At 46.4% G+C, this 20,647-nt stretch overlaps 1 protein-coding gene across 1 annotated transcript in view; it reads left to right on the forward strand.

Moving 5' to 3' along the window:
- The window catches only part of LOC138492569 (serotransferrin-2-like), a 545,198-nt gene extending 525,584 nt beyond the window's left edge, over nt 1-19,614 (forward strand). The window contains exon 17 of the mRNA XM_069619822.1: nt 348-19,614. Coding sequence (XP_069475923.1) covers nt 348-394 — 47 coding nt within the window. The 3' untranslated portion in view covers nt 395-19,614. The remainder of the gene's footprint in view (nt 1-347) is intronic.
- The last annotated feature ends 1,033 nt before the right edge of the window (nt 19,615-20,647 follow it).

Raw genomic sequence — 20,647 nt, forward strand, 5'->3', positions numbered from 1 at the left:
CCTATAGGGCCCTATTGGCGCATGAATATTTGAAGCAACCTTGTTGTACGTTATTCAAACGGAGTGGAGGAACCTACTGTCTCCGTCTCTCGTTTCATTTACATGCGACACGTATTTTGAATTTCCAAAGAACAAAGGTCGCTTGGGTCCATTTGTTTGTACCGACTAAAGGGTTCCTCAATTGCTTGGTAGATTAAAGTGTAGTAAGTTAAAAAAGAATAGATGTATTCAATTTCTGCCTTATAGTTGTGCTATTTAAAATGGTTGTTTGCTCTACCAAGATGAGATTGTTTGACAGATATTTGTTTCCGAAGTAATTCCAAATATGTATTGATTTTCTGTTATAGGTATCCTGGATTTCTGTAACCGGGATATTTGCAGGTCTTCTGGATAATTACCTGGTGGACTCATGCCATGCAAAGTATATATAACGCAGAAAGACACTTAAGCCACAGAACTGTGCACTCAACTGCCTACAAACAATGAGAGAAAAAAAGACTCAGCCACCATAAAAGGAACAGGAAGCATTTCCTGCCATTCACGATGAACAATTAAAACATGGCAACCGATGGTAAACGTATACAACGGTGTATAGTCACGTGAGAAGTATACTCTATTCTGAGCATCAATGAGAAATGGATCATGTCTTACAACCAAAGAGGAACTTACATTACAACTCTTAGGGATCATACACAATCACTTTCATCCCGTGACATCAGACACCAGCTTTCAACATAAACAAGGAGCAGACTCACTATTATTTGTAAGAAGTATATATGGAAACATCCAATAGTTCATCCAATAGTGATCCATGCCTTGGCCGTCAGGAGGGCAAAGTGGACAATGTGCGGGAGGGGTCCCCATTCCACATCTACTTCCTCTAAACCAAACAACACTAACACAGGGTCAATCCCATCTAGGTCTTTGATCCACCCAAGCACCTCCTTCCAAAAACATTGCACCCTCGGACTGACCACCACATGTGCCAGTACGTGGCATTTTTCCCACATTTCCACCAACAACCAGGGTTCACCGTGGGGCACATATTAGACAGGTATACAGGGTCTTATTGGCATCTGTATATCAATTTAATTCCATGCAATTTATACTGGCGCGCAATCAAAGTTTTGTATGCACTAACACACAACTTCTCCCAAAACGTTGTATCCAGTTCCACTGCTAAGACCCTCTCCCTCCTACTTCTAAAGCAGCTGTCCCTACCTTGATGACAATAAAACGGACCTATAGATGCTGGAAATCAGGCCCTTGGTACCCATCAATTCCCTTTGCAAGCCCGAATTCCACATGTTGGCTATAACCCCCTTCAGTTGCAAATACAGAAATACTGATCATTTCCCAATATTCAAACCGTCCTCCAGTACCTATAATGAGACAAGCTCCTTTCCCTTCACCAAATTTCCTACCCTCTACAAAGCCCCTCAAGCCAGTGCTGGAAGTGAAGAGGGTCCACTATGTCATCCCTCACCAGAGGAGAACAAATGTGACTCGGGAGGTGGGGGCAGGTGGTGATGCCTGCATGGCCCTTCGCTTCTCCCAAAGATCCCAGTACAGGCCTATTACCCTATGCTTATGAATCCTTCTCAGTACATCCTTCTTCGGGACCAATAACTATTCCCCAATTGTAGCTGGCTTCAGCCAATGGTTTTCCAACTCCACCGTTGCTTATGCCTTTCTCCACGTAGATGCGGGACTACAGCCCTAAACACAGCTATCCTATGATACAAATCCGGCAATCTCACCCCTCCACTTTCTTCGGCATGATCAGAGTGGTGTGTGATACTCTCTGTTTTCGTGCCTGCCAGAAGAGCCATAAAGGCTTGGGTTTCAATTCAGAGGACATCTCATCGGGGACCCTCATGAAAAGCATCTGGAACAGATATAGAATTTTTGGCAACACAGTCATTTTTAGGGCGCTCAAGTCAGTCAGGACCACTCCTCTGGCCCACTATATAAATTGTGCAACTTAGGGTGATAGCATCATTAAGCTCCTCTAAAGTCTTTGTCAACGTCACCCCCAGATACTTCAAAACCTCACGCTGTATGTTCACATTCAACGACACCAGATCTACTTCCATATCTTGCCCCCTACCATAGGGAAAGAGAATAGATTTTTCCAAGGTAACCTTGAATCCAGACAGGGTGCCATATTCTTCAATAACAAGGAGTTTCGAAAGTGAAGAAGAATATCGCCTGCGTACTTCCCCAGCTTGTATTCTTTGCCTCCTACTATCAACCCTTCCACCTGTATGTCTTTCCTTTCTTTAACTGCCAGCAGGTCTATAGAGAGAGCAGAGATCAAGGGCAACAATGGGCAGCCTTATCTAGTCACCCTCCCAATCGGAAGAATGACAATCCCTTACCATTCACCCCGACCTGAGCTGTAGGGTTTGCATATAGGGCTTAGATCCCTCTCATATTTCCCTTCCCAAAGCACTGCTATTTCAAGATGCTTCAAAAAGAACCCCTAGTTCACTCTGTCATACGTTTGTTCCGTGTCCAGGGCCAGCAGTACCGGATCTCCCCCTCCATCCCCTCGTGGATTCCGTTAGGTTCAATGGGCCTCATTCTAAGTATGCCGGTCCGGAAATAACGGTGCTAGTAAGCTGACCGGCACTGCTGTTTCTGGACCGGAACACTACAACTTTACGGGCGGGTGCCATCCCGGCCGACAGGTCAGATCTGCCGGGTGGAACTGCACCCGCCTACAGAGTTTTCATTGAAGCACTGGTGCTGGTGCTTCCATGGTCCCTACTCCCTATGGGAATGGGGGGCTTCCAATTTACCAGCGCCTGACTTTCTGGGCTGCCGGGGTTGTAATCCCCCGGTGGCACTGTGAAGTCGGGCACCGGTAAATCATTACGGGTCTGGCCCCAACCCACCGGTATGACCGGCACGGTTACCACCGGACCCGTAATGAGGCCCAATGTCTTCCTAAATGTATCAGCCCCCTGATGGCTCTGAATAAAAAATACCTGCTTTGAATGCACTAATCGGGGCCTCAACGCTTCGAGGCATGTGGCCAGGGTTCTGGTATACATTTTCTCATCCAGGTTCAATAGGGATATCGGGCGATATGACTGACACCCCGTTGGATCCCTACCTTCTTTAGGTAACAGTGATATTAGTGCCTTACTAAACAAAGCAGGAGCACTCCCCATCTCCATGATTCTGTTAAAGAGCTTGGTTAAGTGTGGCAACTATGGCCCTGCATATCTTTTATAGCAACCAACAGTGAACCCATCTTCACCAGGGGCCGTACCCGCTGGCAATCTTTCGATCACCTTCTGTGAACACCAGGTCTCACCTTTGACACCTTGATTTTCTTATATGGTAATAGTTGTCTGTCGTCCGCAGAAGCCACCTTCCCACGGAATCCTGACTGGGTTGGTGGCCCTTGGGACCATAGCCAATGGAGGAAAAGAAAACATGAAGGAAAGAAATCCTCTGTGAGGTCCGGTTTCCAGAGAGGTGTTCAATCCAATGAAGTGACTGGCAAGATAGACAAAGACACAGTTCAGCAACACTCAAGAGCACAGGAGCAAGAACTAGCAAGACTCGCAGGTCGGGAGTCCAGCAGCACTAGCACTCCAGGAACAACAGATGCAAGAATAGCAAGGGCAGGAAGAAGAGGGGGGGGGCAGAACGAAGGAACGAAGGTAAAAGGCAAGATCAGCAAGGCAGGTAGCAAGGAAGGAATTAAACGCAATACGGTGCAGCTTACCGGTTCTGCTGTTGCCTGTAGTGTCTTCCGGCAACGGGAAACCAGAAGAGGAAATGCTGCCATGCTAGCTGGGACACTGCGACCGAGCCGGCCGCCATCTTGGAAGGGGAAAGTTCGGCAAACTGAGTCCTGTGGCCCGAGAGGGAGTGCAGATTACAGAAGGGTCTGAAACGCCAACCCCTGCATCGCTGGATAAGGTAAGGCATGACAGTATACCCCCGTCCACGACCAGAGGGACACGGTTTCCATGGGTGCAAACGATGAAATCTGTCCAATAGACGAGGAGTGTTATCATGAGAGGCTGGCTCCTAGGTACGATCACAAGGTTAAAACCCTTTCCAATCAACCAGGTACTCAGGTACCCCAGGCGAAATCTGGAATCACAGATACCAACGACTTCAAATTCATCCCTGTCAGTGCCCGAAGGCTGAAGATGACAAGGCGAACATCCAACATCGCGAGCCAGAAAAGGTTTTAGTAATGATTAATGGAAAACAGGATGTATCCTGCACCAATGATCAGGAAGACACCAATGGAATGCCACTGGATTAACTTGTTCCAATATCTCAAAAGGTCCAACATATTTGGGAGACAATTTGGAGGGAACCAAATGGCGGTGACTGAACTTGGAGGCCAGCCAAACCTTGTCACCAGGACCATTGCCAGAGACTTCAGATATTTTCTTGTCTGCCTGGGTCTTGTTACAGACATTTGGATTTTCCAGATTGTGAACAGCGGTTTGATGGGCTTCATGAAGCAAAGGAAAGGCTTGTGGGTGATAACCATAGTAACAGTAAAATGGTATCATACCTATTGCTGGATGATAAGAATTGTTGTAACAGAACTCCACAGTGGTTAGCAAGGACTCCCAATCATCTTGAGCAGCTGAGGTAAAACAGTGCAGGTATTGTTCCAGTGACTGGTTGAGTCGCTCGATCTGGCCATTAGATTGTGGGTGGTATCCAGATGACATAGCTTGTTCGATCTTCAGAGACATACACAAATGGAACCAGAATTTGGAGACAAATTGGGATCTGTGATCTGACATGATTTTCTGTGGAAGGCCATGGAGACGAAAGATATCTTTTAGGAAGACCTTTGCGGTTTCTGATGCAGTAGGTAGTTTAGGTAAGGCAGAAAAATGAGCCAACTTGTAATATGAGTCTACTGTAGCCATAACAGCAGTGAAACCATTTGAAGGAGGTAAATCTACTATACAGTCTGTAGAGACTGTGAGCCATGGTCCTTCTGGGACAGGTTCTTGATGTAGTTTTCCTGAAGGCAATCGATGGAAGGATTTGAACTGAGCACATAGGGCACATGTGGATACGTACCGGATAATGTCTTTAGCCACTGTAGGCCACCAGAAATATCTGGCTAGTAATAGTTTTGAGGCTAGCACACCACAATGCCCTTCCATAGGGTTGTTGTGGCATAATTGAAGTATTTTGTTTTGCAGAACTATTGTGGGAACTGTAAGCAAGGCATGGTATCAACAGTAACACAGATACAAGTGGCCACAGTTCAACAATGTTTATTGAATTTAAAAAGAGGTTTGAAAAATGCCTACCTAATCCTAAAACTACAGATGGGAGCAAGCTATGACCATCAAATAATAATAACGCAGTCCTAGTGGTGTCTTGTCAAAGTAAAAGGGCCTATACTAATAAACCTATTGCCAATCCTTACCTCTAAATACAAATAGTGTGGGAAACAATGTTATGAAAAAGAAAGAAGTGTTCACAAAATTATATGTCAGGATGTTCAGGCCGTTGGCCTCCCTTCCCCACGTTTTCAGCACAGGATAAGGCGGGACACTCAAGCTTAGTACAGTCTCTGGATTCTCTAGCACAAGGGTACAGTTCAAACATTAGCATCATGGCCTTCCTGGCAAAGTATCTTTGCCACTCAAAGTCTCCTGATTCAGCGGGTATGATACAACCAACAAACAATAAGTTCCTTTCTTCTTTCAGATTCTCGCAAGTACTCAATCTCTCAGGCAATTCGCTATTCACTTCGGATCCCTCTCAGCCGGGTTCAGATCTGCTTTATACAATGTACGCAGAATGAGATATTCTTTCTCGGGTGACTCACGGTTCACCACGGGTCCCCCTCAGCCGTGCTCAGATCCCTTTTAACACTTATACAATGTTTGCAGAATAGGATATTCTTTCTCCGGTGACTCACGGTTCACCCCAGATCCCCCTCAGTCGTGCTCATATCCCTTTTAACATAATTAGTCTCCCTCCGGCAGGTTCGGACCAATTTCAATTGGAATTCTTGACATAAACTTGCTTTAACCAAAAGCTTTTAGCTGATCTCCCTCCGCCGGGCTCGGACCAACTTCATATACATACTTTTTCATCAAATATCAATGACTTTCCAATTTGCACAGGATTGCACGTGACCCGGAGACTTTCGAATGAGTACTCAAGTGGTACCAGACCACTCTGTCTATGTCTTAAAAGGTCAATCACTCCTCTTCTGTTTAATTCATGTCGCTTGCCACATACGCTTCATACACCGCTCTCTTCAGCTTTCATTATACAATGTTGCAGTTTGCAACCTTGGCTTCAACACAGACCAGTCTGGTATTAGTCTCCCCAACTCACTGTCTGCGCTTACTTCATGGGCACTGCTTTGTTGTAGGAGCCAAGGACAGTACCACAGCGGCAAAAGATTCTCCCCGCCTTGACTATCGACGCGGGAGAGCCCTGGGTATCTCTGACACAGAATGCAGGATTCCTCAGCTTTGATTCCTGGTCTTACGTTTCCTATTCTCGAAGGCTCATGAAAGTAACAGTCTTTTGATTAACAGGTCAAGGGCACTTCCCTCTTTTCAATCCTCTTCGGTCTTGCCGTCTTTTGCCTTGTATTAAACTGCCATTTTGGAAATGCTGCTTCCTAGTGTGCTTTGCCTCACTAAGAGTGTGCTTTCGTGCTCCACCTTTTATCTGTGTGGTGAAGTGTGATGGAAGTCAGGTGTGTGGAATGATCAGTAATTGTCTGACCCTGACTGACCATTGTATTGGGACATGTCAGGTATACGGCTCAAGTGTTAGTCTGTTTTCTCTCACAGTGAGCTGTCCGTGAGAAAGTGTTTGTGTTGAGAATGGGGTGGGGGATCACTTTCTAAATATCCTACCTGGTAGGATGGGGTAAAGGTGTTACAGGGAAGGGGATACCGCGTCTCCCCATCTGGTGTCCCACTTCCACTCCCCGGAAACCCCTTACCCAGGTGATTCTCCCGCACTGGTCCACCCCCAGGAATTGGATCCAAAAGCGATGGCTCTGTCCTGGCCATCTAGGTGACAGATCCCAGGGGACTAGCGGGTGAGACACCTTCAGGTTTCTCACAGAACAAATAACCTGCCCTGAAAGAAGAAACAGTCTTGCTCGGATTGCAACAGACAAGGGTTATCAGACTGGAAACCCTGAAACACTTCAGAATTCCACATAGCATCCTGTACTACAGACATAATGGGCGACAAGTGTCCAACGACACAATGATCAGGAATGGCATGATCCGGTGCAGAAAAGGGATTCGGAACGTAGTCTGGTCTTCTAGACAAGGCATCGGCCAGTATGTTTTTTTGAGCCAGGAATGTACATTATTTTAAAGTTGTATTGCAGGAAGAAATAAGCCCATCAAACATGCCGCCTGTTCTGACACTCCAATTGTTGGAGGACTCGTAGGTTCCGGTGATCAGTCCTGATTTCAATAGTGCGCACCGATCACATAAGCAAGTGTATCGATTCGAGAAGGGCCTGTTTCATTGGCAATAACACTTATTCTATAACAGAATAATTCAGTTCGTAGGGAAGCAATTTACGTGAAAGATAGGCAATAGTGTGTTCATGGCCATCAGCGTCCTTCTGCAGTAGGGCAGCACCAACGGCCACATTGGAAGTGTCCATCTCCACTATGAAGGGTCTTAAAGTGTAAGGAGGACACAGTATGGCTGCTGAAGTGAACAGCTTATGGAGTTTCTTAAAGGCCACTACAGCTTCAGGAGTCCACTTGAAAGTCTTAGTGCCTTTTAAGGTGTCAGTGATGGGTGCAGTGATTTGAGAAAAGTGTTGGATGAACTTACGATACAAATTGCACAGTCTGAGGAAGCTTTGTATGGTTTTCACGGCAGTAGGCTCTGGCCAATTGATTATGGCTGTGATCTTTTCTGGGCCCATTGAAACCCCTTCTTTGGATATAATGAACCCTAGGTAAGACAAAGAGGACTGATAAAAGAAGCACTTTTCTGGTTTGGCTAACAGCTGATGGGTGTGCAGTCTATGGAGGACTTCCCACACATGAGTTATGTGTTCCTGAGGGTTGGATAAATATATTAAGATATCATCCAAATAGAAAATGACGTGAAATAGTATATCAGCAAAGACATGATCCATATATCTTTGGAAGACAGTTGGAGCGTTAGTGAGGCCAAAAGGTATCACCCTATATTTGAAATGTCCATACGCGGTACGGAAGGCGGTCTTGCATTCATCACCTTGTCTGATGCATAGTAAATGATAAGTGCTTGGTAGGTCGAGTTTGGTGAACATTGTGGCTCCCCTCAGGGCTTCGAGTATGTCTGAGATTAATAGTAAAGTATACCTATCCTTCATGGTACACTCATTGAGTGCCCGATAGTCCAGACATGGACATAGTTCAGTGGAACTATTTTTGAGCACAAAGAAGAGTGAAGTTCCTGTTGAGGACTTAGATTGTACAATAAGACTGTTCTTTTGGTTGAGCGTGAAGTACTCCTTCTGTGCCTTTTTCTCTGGCTCTGACAGTATGAACATTCGACATAGGGGAATCTGGGAGCCAGGATGGGTTTCTATGGCACTATAAAATATGCGGTGAGGAGGAAGAGATGTATCTTGATTGTCACTGAAAACGTCCTGAAAATTCGAATTCTGTGGCGGGATAGTGCATTTTGAAGATAACAATGAAGAACCTTGCTGAGAAACCTGGGACTAAACACGTACCACATGGTTCTTTTTCTCGATGCAATGATGCATGCAATATTCAGATCCTAGAAACAAGGCCTCAGTAGCCCAATTGATATAAGGGTTTTGGCAACCATGGAATTCCAAGAATCACAGAAAAGTGGACAGTCTTTATCAAGTCGAAAGAAAGGGATTGCACATGATTGAGTACCGTCATGCTTAAAGAGAGAGTATGTTCCCACAACCAACCCTGAAATCAGGGGTTCTTCATCAACATCTTCAACTTGTAATTGTTTATTTGTAAAGCACTTACACACAAATGAAGTGCTTCAAAGCGCTTCAAGGCGAGAAGGGAACAAGGGATTACAGTCGTCATTCGTAGGCCTTGAAGATTCCGAATGATCTAACAACAATAACTAGCATACTAGGCCAGAAGCATATCTACTAGTGTAAGCGCGTGTCAAAGAGTGAGGTGAGAAGGGGTGTGAGGGAAAAGAAAGGAATGTACAGTACAATAAACTACAGTACTAGACCTGGCGATTGCTTGGTGGTTGGTAATCCAATGCGCATATGCATGAGTATTTCAGGCTCGACCAAGCTAGGGAGGGGAGACAAAGGGAGGACCGGAACAGACAGACTTGCTAGGCCTAGTACATACAAGCTTGTGCAAGATCGCAAAGACAGGAAATGCGAGGGAGGGTGACAAGGGCGCCCAGTCTAGCAGGGGCCAGGGTTAAGTGCAGAGTAGTTGCCCCTCTCATGGAACATATTGCAGTAGTGCCAAGCAAAGTGCAGAGGCTTTGGAGGTGTACCAGGCGACCAGTCAGCGAGCTGAGCAGGTTGGGGACTGCCATTGCTTCAATTTTCTTTTGCTTAGGAACAAAGTAACGAAGGGCCCATGCATCATTCATGAAAGCGCCTGCTGCTCAGGAGTCAACTAATGCAGGATCAGATGTGAGAACTCCATCTTCCTGTTTCAGAATTACACTGATTACAAGTAAACAGGAGGATGAAGCCGGAGACACGTCATCCGTAGGTTGCAGGGTTATTTCCAGGGAACCAGCTGCCTTTTCCCGAACCACGGTTTCCTCTATGGTTGGGAGGTAGCGTTTCCCTGCTTCCTACAAGGGACTAATGGGCATTCCCGGACTATGTGATCCTCTGAACCACAATACATGCAGAGGCCACGTTCCCTGCAGCGTGTCCTTTCCTCCAGGGTAAGAGAGCCCCGGGCTGCAACCAGCTGCATAGGTTCAGGAATATCTGGTTCAGTGTTGGTTCTACCAGTCGTGTGTGGAACTTGAGAGAGGGGAACAGGTCTTGAACATCTTTTTTCTGTCTTACTCTCTTGCAGCCTGTATTACCACTGTAGGACCATTGTGAGTAGATCCTAAAAAGTAGCAGGCTAACTCGTCCTTCAGCTCGGCATTTAGTCCTCGCCGGAATAAGGTGAATTTGGCCTTTTCGGGCCATCTGGTTTCATCAGCGAGTTGTTTACGTAGCTGAGAAGAGAAGAAGATCCTTGTTGGCAGAACAACAGCTTGTCCTGAGCAGTGTAATTAAGTTCAGGGCGACCAAACATCCGTTGAAGTTCAGCAACAACAGCATCCAGCTGATCCAATAACAGACTTGCAGTTGTCACAAAAAGAGTGGCCCAACTTAGGGCACAGCCAGTTAAATGAGACAATGCAACCAACCTTTTATCGATCAGTAGCAAAATGGAGAGGCTTGACTGAACTGAATCCAGCAAGCATTCAGGAACTTTTGCAATTGCTTTGGGTCCCCATCATATTTCCCACAAGCAAGGGCCCCCAAAGGAGGATCCATAGGAACAGCGTCATGGTCCGTGATGATTTGGCGCAGGACAGAATTGTCCTGTCGCAACGCGTGAACCTCAGCAGTAAAGTTCTGCACGGCCCCAAGGAGCTGTTGCTTTTGTTCCATAACAAGATCGAAAGTGGCAAGGTCATTTTGGCGCCTTATTCTGTCAACACCGGGTCTCACCTTTGATGCCTTGGTTTTCTTTTTTGGTAATATTGGTCTGTCGTCCGCAGAAGCCACCTTGCCATGAAATCCTTACTAGGTTGATGCGCCCTGGGACAAAAGCCAATGAAGGAAAAAAAAACCTGAAGGAAAAAAAACCTCTGTGATGTCCGGATTCCAGAGAGTTGTTCAATCCAAGTGACTGGCAAGATCGATGAAGATGAAATCTGGCAACACTCAAGAGCATGTCAGCAAGAACTAGCAGGACTCGCAGGACGGAATCCCAGCAGCACTCCAGGAACAACAAATGCAAGAATAGCAATGAGCAAGGGCAGGAAGAAGAGGGGGGAGGCAGAACAAAGGAAGGAAGGCAACATACAAGATCAGCAAGTCCGATCTGTGAAAGTCTCGTTGAAACAGGTTCACCCCTGTTCCTCCAAAACTATCAAGGACCACATCGACTCCCTGGCTCCTGCCCTGGCCGATTTCTGCAATCACTCCTTCGCCACTGGAGTCTTCTCATCCCCCCTGAAGCACTCCCTTGTGCACCCTCTTCTTAAGAAACCCTCTGGCGACCCTGCCTGCCTGGCTAACTATCGCCCAATCTCCATCACTCCCTTCCTGGGCAAGCTCCTGGAGAAACTGGCCATCTCCCAGTTTAATCTCCACACTGATTCTGTTGGTTGTCTCCATGACCATCAATCTGGCTTCAGAGCTGCCAAAAGCACGTAAACTGCTCTCCTGAACATCCGTGAAGACCTGCTCTCCAACCTTGACTCTAACACCATGTGCGTTCTCATCTTGCTTGATCTCTCTTCTGCCTTTGACACTGTCAACCATGCCTTCCTGCTCAACCGTCTGCGCGATAACCTGGGTATCACTGGTCAGGCTCTGGCGTGGCTGACTTCTTACCTCTCTGACAGACCCTCACAGGTTCAACTTGGGTCCTTCCTCTCCGATATCTTTTTCTCTGCCTGTGGTGTCCCCCAGGGCTCTAACCTCTCTCACTTGCTGTTAAACCAATACCTGGCACTCCTTGCCCACTGTATTGCTGTTCTCTGCCCCAACTTTCAGTGCTATGCGGATGATACCCAGATAATGTTCAGGCTACCCACGTCCTCCTCCTCTCCTTCCCTCATCTCTGACTGTCTGTCTGCCATCTAGGAGTGGTGTGCTGCCAATGACCTCTGCCTTAATGCCAGTAAGACTGAGATTCTACTCATCAGCACACCCATTCCCTCCTTCCCTGCAGCTCTCTGGCCGGCCTCTCTTGGCCCTCTTCCTGCTCCCACCTGCAAGGCTAAAAACCTCAGGGTCATCTTTGACTCCACACTCTCCTTCTCTCCTCACATCTCTGACATCTCAGAGAAGTCCCACTACCAGCTGCACCTCCTCAGAGGTATTCTTCCTTTCCTCTCCTTCCCCCAGAAGCTCACTATCTCCATAGCCCTGGTTCTCTCTAGGCTGGACTATTGTAACAGCCTCTATCTAAATCTGCCTGCCTCTATTCTCCGCCCTCTCAAACGTATCCAGAATAGGACTGTGAGACTTGTCCTTGGCCTCAAGCCCAGGGATCGTATCTCTCCAGGACTGAAATCTATGCACTTGCTCCCAGTGGCTGCGAGGATCAAGTTCAAAACCCTCTGCATTGTCCACATGGCCTTCTGGGGCCTGGGGCCTCAATACCTTCAACTCTCTCTTCCTAAATATCTTCCTTCTCGAGCTCTTCACTCATCCGCCTCAAACTCACTCAGAGTCAGTCGCTTCTCCAAGCAACGAGTTGGTGGTAGATCTCTCTCTTTGGCAGGGGCCTCCCTCTGGAACAGCCTTCCTGCCTCCCTGAAACTTGAGGAGAACCATCTCCGGTTCCGGAAGCACCTCAAAACCTTCCTCTGTGCTTCTGCTTTCTCTTCCCCTCTCCCCTGCTGAATTCCTGACAGAAACTGCACTGGTTACCTGGCCACCCTTTCTGATCTGAGGCCCATGCCCCACCAGTTGCCCACCTTCACTGCCTCACTGGCAACACCTGCAACTGGAGACTGTTTTCTGTATCCCTACAGTCCCCCTACCACCACTTATGTCTGCACTTACCTTGCACTTGCCACCAGGTGGCCGTTTTATTTATCTTATTTATTCTACTATCCCATGTACTGCACTTCCCCTCTCCCTTCCCCCACACACTTTTCCCTTTCCCCCTTCCCATGCACTTGCGCGATCTGAATGAAACCTGGCCTAGTAGGATCGTTGTCTATCTTCCCTTTGTTCCCCCACCCTTGCCTTGTCGCGCCTTGAAACACTTGTTTATAGGCGCGTTATAAATGCCATATCTTATATCATATCATATCAGCAAGGCAGGTAGCAGGGAAGGAAACAGACACAATAAGGCACAGCTTACTGGTTCTGCTGTTGCCTGAAGTAGCGTCCCACACCTTGGTTCCTCATAACTTCTCACAATTACCTTACCCATGGTGTACCAATAGCAGGACGTGTCCACAGCCACACTGGACGGATACTTCAAAGCCCATTGAGGTCACCACCTACTGCTCCCTGCACTAATAAACTAATTCTATGTTCCAATACACAATGCACATACCAACTAAGCCACCCACACATGCCAATTGAACACCTCTCCACACAGACATCACACCTCTCCAACCAACTTATAGATCACAGTCCCAAACAACACTTGCACTATAAGCACACAAGATTTCCCTCTGGACACAGATACGTCTAGTGCTCTCAACATGAACCACCAAGAATATGACTCAAACACAGCACCCAGGTACTTCCAAACAGCACACATCAACACATCAGCAAACCTATCTTGGCTTTTCCCTCTTTCCCCATTAACCAAACCTAGCTCTCCCTCCTTCAGATATGCCTGAACAACAAGGGAGCATGCCAATAGCAGTGGACTGCACTATAAAACCCATAACATAAGACATTATTGTGACTTACGGTACCCGGCTAGTCTCCCCCAATAAAATTGCTAGGGTCTCCCAATCAATGGCTTAATATCCTGATTGGGCATCCGATAGGTGGCAACTGAGATCACTTCAGGGCATCCAGTACTTTTGCCAAGTTAAAACCTCTTTCATCAGTTATAAAACTGGAAAAACATGAGGAGGTGAATTGAGAATTCCTGTGAATTTCCATTGCATGAGTGCAGGCATTCATATGCACTTCCCTCTATCGATTTAGGGCAATAATAGGTCAATAAGGGAAGTGTACCAATCCTGCACCTAAATTATAGCATGTGCATGGCTGCGCGAGTCACATTGTGCAAATAAAACTCATCACGGCACAGCATTTAATTTCAAAATATGTCTAGGATCAGAACAAAGCAGGGTTAAACCCCTCCCACAAAATATTCCAAACATTCTTGCTTAACTATAACAGATTGTGCATATGCACTATCATCTGGTGTGCAACATACTTAATGTTTTTTTTATTTATTTGATAGCTTAAGTTTAAATATGATGAAACCCTCCTCCAGGCGCCTAATCTGGATTGTATGTACTGATCCCTCCAAAAAGAGTAAGTGCTGATTATTTGGTAATAGGCCAAACTCTCAGGTCTCCATGAACCTGAATAGAAGGACTACTAAGAGGGATACGGATAAGGATTTTTAAGAAACAATATTCAGCTGTCTCCAGTAAAATAGCATTCACACGTCCCAAAACTCTCATCCTTTACAGGCTCTTGTAACTGCTTGCCAGTGAAATACCCCTAAACCTGAAATTAAATTCTCTTATCCCACAGTTATAAGGACAATGCACTTTTGAGTAATTGTTGCTTCCAAGAGCCCAAGTATGAAGGACAAATTCCCATATAATCTATCAGGTCTGTTAAAATCCGAGGGTGTAGGCGGACGAGCTGAGACTCGGCAGCTATTCAGGGTGCATAGCATATACAATGATATGCACAATAGGTACACGACTGTAAGACAAGGGACATGGCTTGGCCATACCTGCAAGCTATGTTGAGGTACGAGCTAGGTTGCGTATGCACTGTAGTTATCCAAGACACCCAATTTTCTTAGTGTTGATGTATGCTTCATCAAAGATAGATACACGGTGTGGTTTATCCTCTCTGTCCATCCAGAAATGGAAGGACCATCACTGGAAATATATGCATTTTTTAAAATGTATTTTATTGAAATAACAGAAAACCTTCAAAACACGCAAAGCGGGGCAAGTGCCCTTAACAACCTCCTACAAACTGTAATTCCTGAGAACATTCCACCTCTCCTGACCACCCCCCCTCCTTCCCGTGGCACAGTCTCTGGTTGCTGCGTCGGCTCTTACAAGTCACTCCCCTGTTGGTAGCCCCCCCTGTTGGTAGCCCTTACATTGTCCCCTGAATTATGTTCTTTATTTCAAAACTGCGAGTCTAATGGGGCCGAGTCATCATCCCTCTAGTCCATCAATCTGTACTCTCTGAGTCGCTGCAGGCATTTATAAACTGGAGCCACTCTGTTTCCACCGTTGTGCTGGACCCTCATATTGCTGCCATTATTTTTTCCATAAGGTATATATCCCTAGCTACTCCCACCCATTCCTTCTTCTTAGGGAGGGAAGCCCTTTTCCAGGTTTTGGCTCGACAGGCTCTGGCAGCCAAGAGTAGGAAGTGTGTCAAGTGCGGGAGCTTGTCCCACTGCTCGTCTCTTCTCTCAAGACCAAATAGTACCAGAATTGGGTCCAGTGGGCAGATTCCCCTCCTGCTTCTTTAATCCAGCCCAGCACTTCTGATCAGTACGCTTGAACCTTACGACATGCCCACCACATTCGCCAATAGTTGGCTCTTTCCCCACATCTGTGCCAACAATGGGGGTCTACCGCCGGAAACATCTTGGAGAACCTAGTGGGGTCGTACTGCCACCTATGAAGCAGTTTTATGGCATGCATCTTACATTGGTATGAAATAGATGTTTTAAGTGTCCGCCTACACAGCAGCACCCATAGTCCTTCTCCAATTCTGTAGTCCAGGTCCCTCTCCCATTTTGCTCTGAGCCCTCTGGTCGTTCCCTCTCTGGGCGTCAATAGAGCCCTTTACATGAGTGAAATGAGCCCCTTCGTATCAACATGGGTGTCCAAGACCTTTTCAACAGGGGTAAGTGCTCTCTGTATCAGCGGCTTCCATTTTTCCGCCATTAATATCCCCTTGAGCCGTAGATAAAGGAGCGGGGAGAGCCTACCAATGCTCAGTGATTCCTCAAGTTTTTGGATGGTTATGAAACCATTCTCCTTTACCAAATGGCCCACCCTGGAGAGCCCTGCCTCGAACCAAGCCTGATAATGCTCATGGCCGGGTATCGCCTCCCTCACTGGTGGTGCCCAAATGTGACTCAACGCCGAAGGCCAGGTGGTCACCTTATCCCTCTTCCCCTTCCCCACTAATGCCTTCCACATGGGAAGGGTGTTCTCTTATCCGCTTTGCGAGTTTACCCAGTGGGACCCACAACCATTCCCCCACTGTCACTGGGTGCAAGTGGAAGTTCTCCTGATAGACCCACTGTTTGTTTGTGTCCTCTCTAAGATGGGGGGTCAGCGCTCTTAGTTGCACTGCTGTGTGATAGGTATATAGGTTGGAGAGGGCCACTCCAACCTTCTCTTTTAGGAGGGTGAGCGTATCGTATCCTACTCTGGGTTTTTGGCTCTGCCAGTTAAATCTCACTATGCGCTTCTTGGCTTCTCTCAGGTAGTCATCCGGGGCCTCTAGAGAGAGCATCTGCAACAGGTATAGCACCCTTGGGAGGAGGTTCATTTTTATCGCGTTTACTCTTCCCATCCACGACACCTGCTATTTGCCCCATCCTTCCATTTCCTTGAATATCTGCTCAAACAGGGGGCGGGGGGTAGGTTGCTCGGCTCGGGTCCCTGTCTGGTCTAACTATGTTTATCCCCAGATATCTCACCCCCCCTGTCTGAATTTGGAGGCCCAAGGGGGTTAGCTCTGCAATGTTTCTAGCTGGGTCTGGGGCAAATGGGAAAATTACAGATTTACCCACATTCACCTTGAAACCTGAGAAGCGCCCAAATTCTTCAATCACTTGCAAGGCCGCGGGGATCGACTGGCCGGACCCCAGCAGAAATAATGATCCGGTATAAACCGTCAACCAGATTACCACAGCTGGAAGACTACACCCCAGCAGAGGACGCTGAAATAAGAAAGCGAGAGGCCGAGAAAAGAAAGAAAGCCAAAGAGTGGGCCGACCAAAAACAAAGAGCCAGAGAACCCCAAATTCCCATTGGCGAAATCGTGCTAGTCAGACAAGCCCAGAACAGGAAGACTGATTCCTGATACAGACCGGAGCCCCTTGTGGTGATGGAAGTAAAAGGACCAATGATCACTGCCATGGGAGACAACTGTGAAATAACAAGGAACGCATCGTTCTTCCGAAAGATGTTCTAGTAGAACCCGGAGGAGACACACCCCTGGAAGAGGAAGAACCCGAAAGACAGGAAAGACCCCCCGAGCCACCTGAGGACCCCTCGCCACAGGTGCTGGGCGATGCCCCCAGCAACCCGCCCGGTCGCCCCCAGCCACTCTCAAGGAAGCCTACCTGTCTCATAGAAGAAATGTAGGCCCTGAACTTCCATGATAAATAAGGGGGGAGGGTTGTTATGTAGTTGAAGGCACTGGCCCCTTTTAGAGAAACCGAAACCAAATGAGGAAGGAGTGGGTGAGGGAAGGGAGGGGGAAAAGGGAAGTTAAATCAGTTTGTATGGAGAATAAAGGAAGTTGAGACAAGTCAACGTCTTATTGCATGAACGGGCCTGGATAATATATAACAATACCACAGTGTAATCCGTGGACGCACTTACGTGCATCGAACGCCGGAAACACTCTCTTTTTTTCCAGGCGACTATAGAAAGGGAGAAGGGACCACACATAGTCCCTTCTCCCTTTTCCAAGGTGGACATTTTTTATGTTTATTTTCCTCCCATTCATTAGTGCGAAGCAACGTAGTCCAAAATGGTGCCCTGTTGCTCCGTACTAATGAAGCAGTATGCGCGTTCTAGTGTTCCTAGAACTAACGCATACTGTGGAAACACCTTCTCAAACGGCAAAAGAAATACCGCTTGAAAAGGTTTCATCAGCGCATTAGTATTCCGGGGCTGCAAACTCCGGAAAACTAGTATCCCGAGACTGCAGACCCCAGAATGCTAATGGCAATAACTGCCTTGCCGACGGGCCATTGCCGCCTTAAGGTAATGCCCCTGGGCCACCGTTAAGGCCCTCGCGTACAGCTCACTGGCTCCGCGGTTATTGCCATATTAGAAAATGGTGAGCACCGAAGTAAGATGTGTTCTTGTTCTAAGGGAGGTAACACTACTAACCTCCGTTTCTTACACTGTAATCCGTTCAACCTCTGTAAAGCAAGTAACCCATTCATCATTCAGGATCGTAGACACCCGGAGGAGTATTTGCCCTTGATCTGTTCTAGAATCTTTGCCGATATCAGTGCGTCTAAACACTGCATTGCCAAAAACAGCAGAGGCGTTGAAAATTCTTTGGGACCTTCATGTTTGTGAGACAGTGCATCCGCCTTGATCTTTTTAAATCCAGGAACATATGGGATTGCAAAAAGAAAACAGGGAAAATATGCCATATTGACAATCTTTGGTGTATCAAGCACACGTGTGCTCATTTACTAAAAAGTGGTAATTGCATGGAGGGTACCAATTACATTTGTATTTACGTTCTGTAGGGTCCTCATCATGCAATTTTTCTCAAGTACAAGGCACAGTGTAAAACAAAAGTGTAAAAATAGGTGCAATCGGCTAAGCACTCTTTAAAAAAATCTTTGTTTTGCACTAAATGTACAGCCTGTCAATTACTCGTGGCAGGCAGCAATGACAATGGATTCCTTGGGAATCTGTCTGCATTTAGCAGGTGCTCAAAACAAGCAGATTCCATAGGTATCCATTTGTTTTACGCCTGCATGAAAATCTCATGCCACAGCAAAACTGTGTGCTGCGTGGAAACAGCGCAGGACGTGAACATTATATCCGTATCATGAGCCTATCCCGTCTCCAAAATAAATGAAAATCCTGGAAGAATAACAGTGAGGCGTAAACCACGTACTCCTTCGATTTACACTCCAGGGCTTTACAAATGGCCACTGTGTGGCAATGGAAAGTATGTGTACATGCTATTGTCGGCCAGGTGCACAACTAAGCTGTGTGAGTATAATGATGTGTCAGTAGGTGAACAAGTGTAGCAAACAAGCTCATTAGGTTTGGAGAGGGGAGTTTCCTACACTTTTTGAGTAATACTTTTAAGGTGGTACAGTTTAACATAATCCTCCTACTTCCTTCCTACCATGTATCCTTGAAACACCTCTGCAAGACAACCGATTGATGAGGCTGGAGTCCTCTTGCATAACAGCCTTTGTATGTTTGAGTACCTTTTCACTCTCGACTCTTTCTCTGGTTTAAATGCGTTTTCCAGTCTACACATTGACATGTCCAATACCACCCTCTTCCAACACACAGTGCAATCCTCTGCAAGCAAGAGAGGTCGAGTCGAGACCACGAGAATAAAGAGCCTTGTGACTTGTTCTTAAAACAGTGACACAACAATAGAAGTTGATTCATTGTGAAGACAGAATATCCAATATTGTAGTTGTCCTTCAAGGGATTGTTTACCACTGTACACAATATCTAACAAATACCTAAGAGAAGAATGTAGGAGAAATAATTGTGGCCTTTTTCAAAAATCACATTTTATATTTACTTAAGAGCTTTTGATCCTGATACTACACATGAGCAATTTTAAGTGTTTTTCTATTAATAAAAGTGTTAATTGTTACTGGTATTTTTTTTATGGATTATAATCTTTATAGTCTGTAACAGCGCCACGATGCCCCTGGGCTGCTGCGTGCTTTATAAATGTTAATAATACATAAATAAATCTTTCATACACAAAACATTTCACCTGCTTCCTGCATTCAATGTTGTGCAAGATTTATATTCATTAAGTTATATTATATTTTACATATGCACTAATGAAATTGATTGTAATGACCTGAAACTGAATAAAACACCAGCTGGCTGTGGTTGGGCTTATCAGCCACAGACAGCAGTACGCAGGTACAGCCGTGAGATGAAGTGTACTTTTGCTTGGCTGCGCAATGACAGTACCCAGCTGTGCTTTGCATTAAGGTCTTTTCTCTGTTTTTGGCCGGAGATCATACAATGTTTACCAAAATAGCAAAGCAACTGTTGTATAGGGAAAAGGGACATGGCCCCTTTAAGAGGACCAAGGCGAGGGGAGCGGGAGAAAGGCAGAAGGGGAGGGGCAGAGGGGGGAGAAGGCAGAAAGTGTGAGAGAGAGAATAAAGGAAGTTGACAGGACCCCAGGCTCTGTGTCGTTATTCCGGTGTATGCATGAGCAGTGCATACGGCAGGCCTAACAGCAACCACTGAAAAATAAAAGTGACGTAAAAGTCGTAACATGTAGATTCACTACATCAATAGGAAATAAAAACAGCCATTGACAATAGCAACAGTTTAGGTGTTTGTGTAGGCATGGGAAAGGCACTTTCGAGGCAATGCCCAAGTAGTATGAATTGGCCATTGATGATAACAGGCGCGAGTACATGGACATCTAATTGCAGTGCCTAGCAAATGTCAAATACTTATTCACAAGCCAAAACGGTTGTCTTTGCAAATCCTTCTTTTTAACAAGACTAGTGAAGGAAATGCATAGTGCTTATAAATAGAGTGGCAGAACCGGACCTGGTAAGACATTTTTATTACACTAGTAGCGTATTTACAACTCTAAACTAAAGTCATTGGGGGTCATTACGAGGTTGAAGGTAATGGAAAAACAATGCCGGTAAAGGATTACCGGCATCGCATACCGCTCCGGGCGATTCCGACCCAAGACCCCGGTATTAGATGCACCGTTAATAACGATGCCTCTAATAGCGGCAAGGGCGCGGGCACGCGGCCCTTCAGGCCC

The sequence above is a fragment of the Ambystoma mexicanum genome, chromosome 10, assembly GCF_040938575.1.
Source record: "Ambystoma mexicanum isolate Mex_15411 chromosome 10, UKY_AmexF1_1, whole genome shotgun sequence".
In the NCBI taxonomy this organism is placed as follows: Eukaryota; Metazoa; Chordata; class Amphibia; order Caudata; family Ambystomatidae; genus Ambystoma; species Ambystoma mexicanum.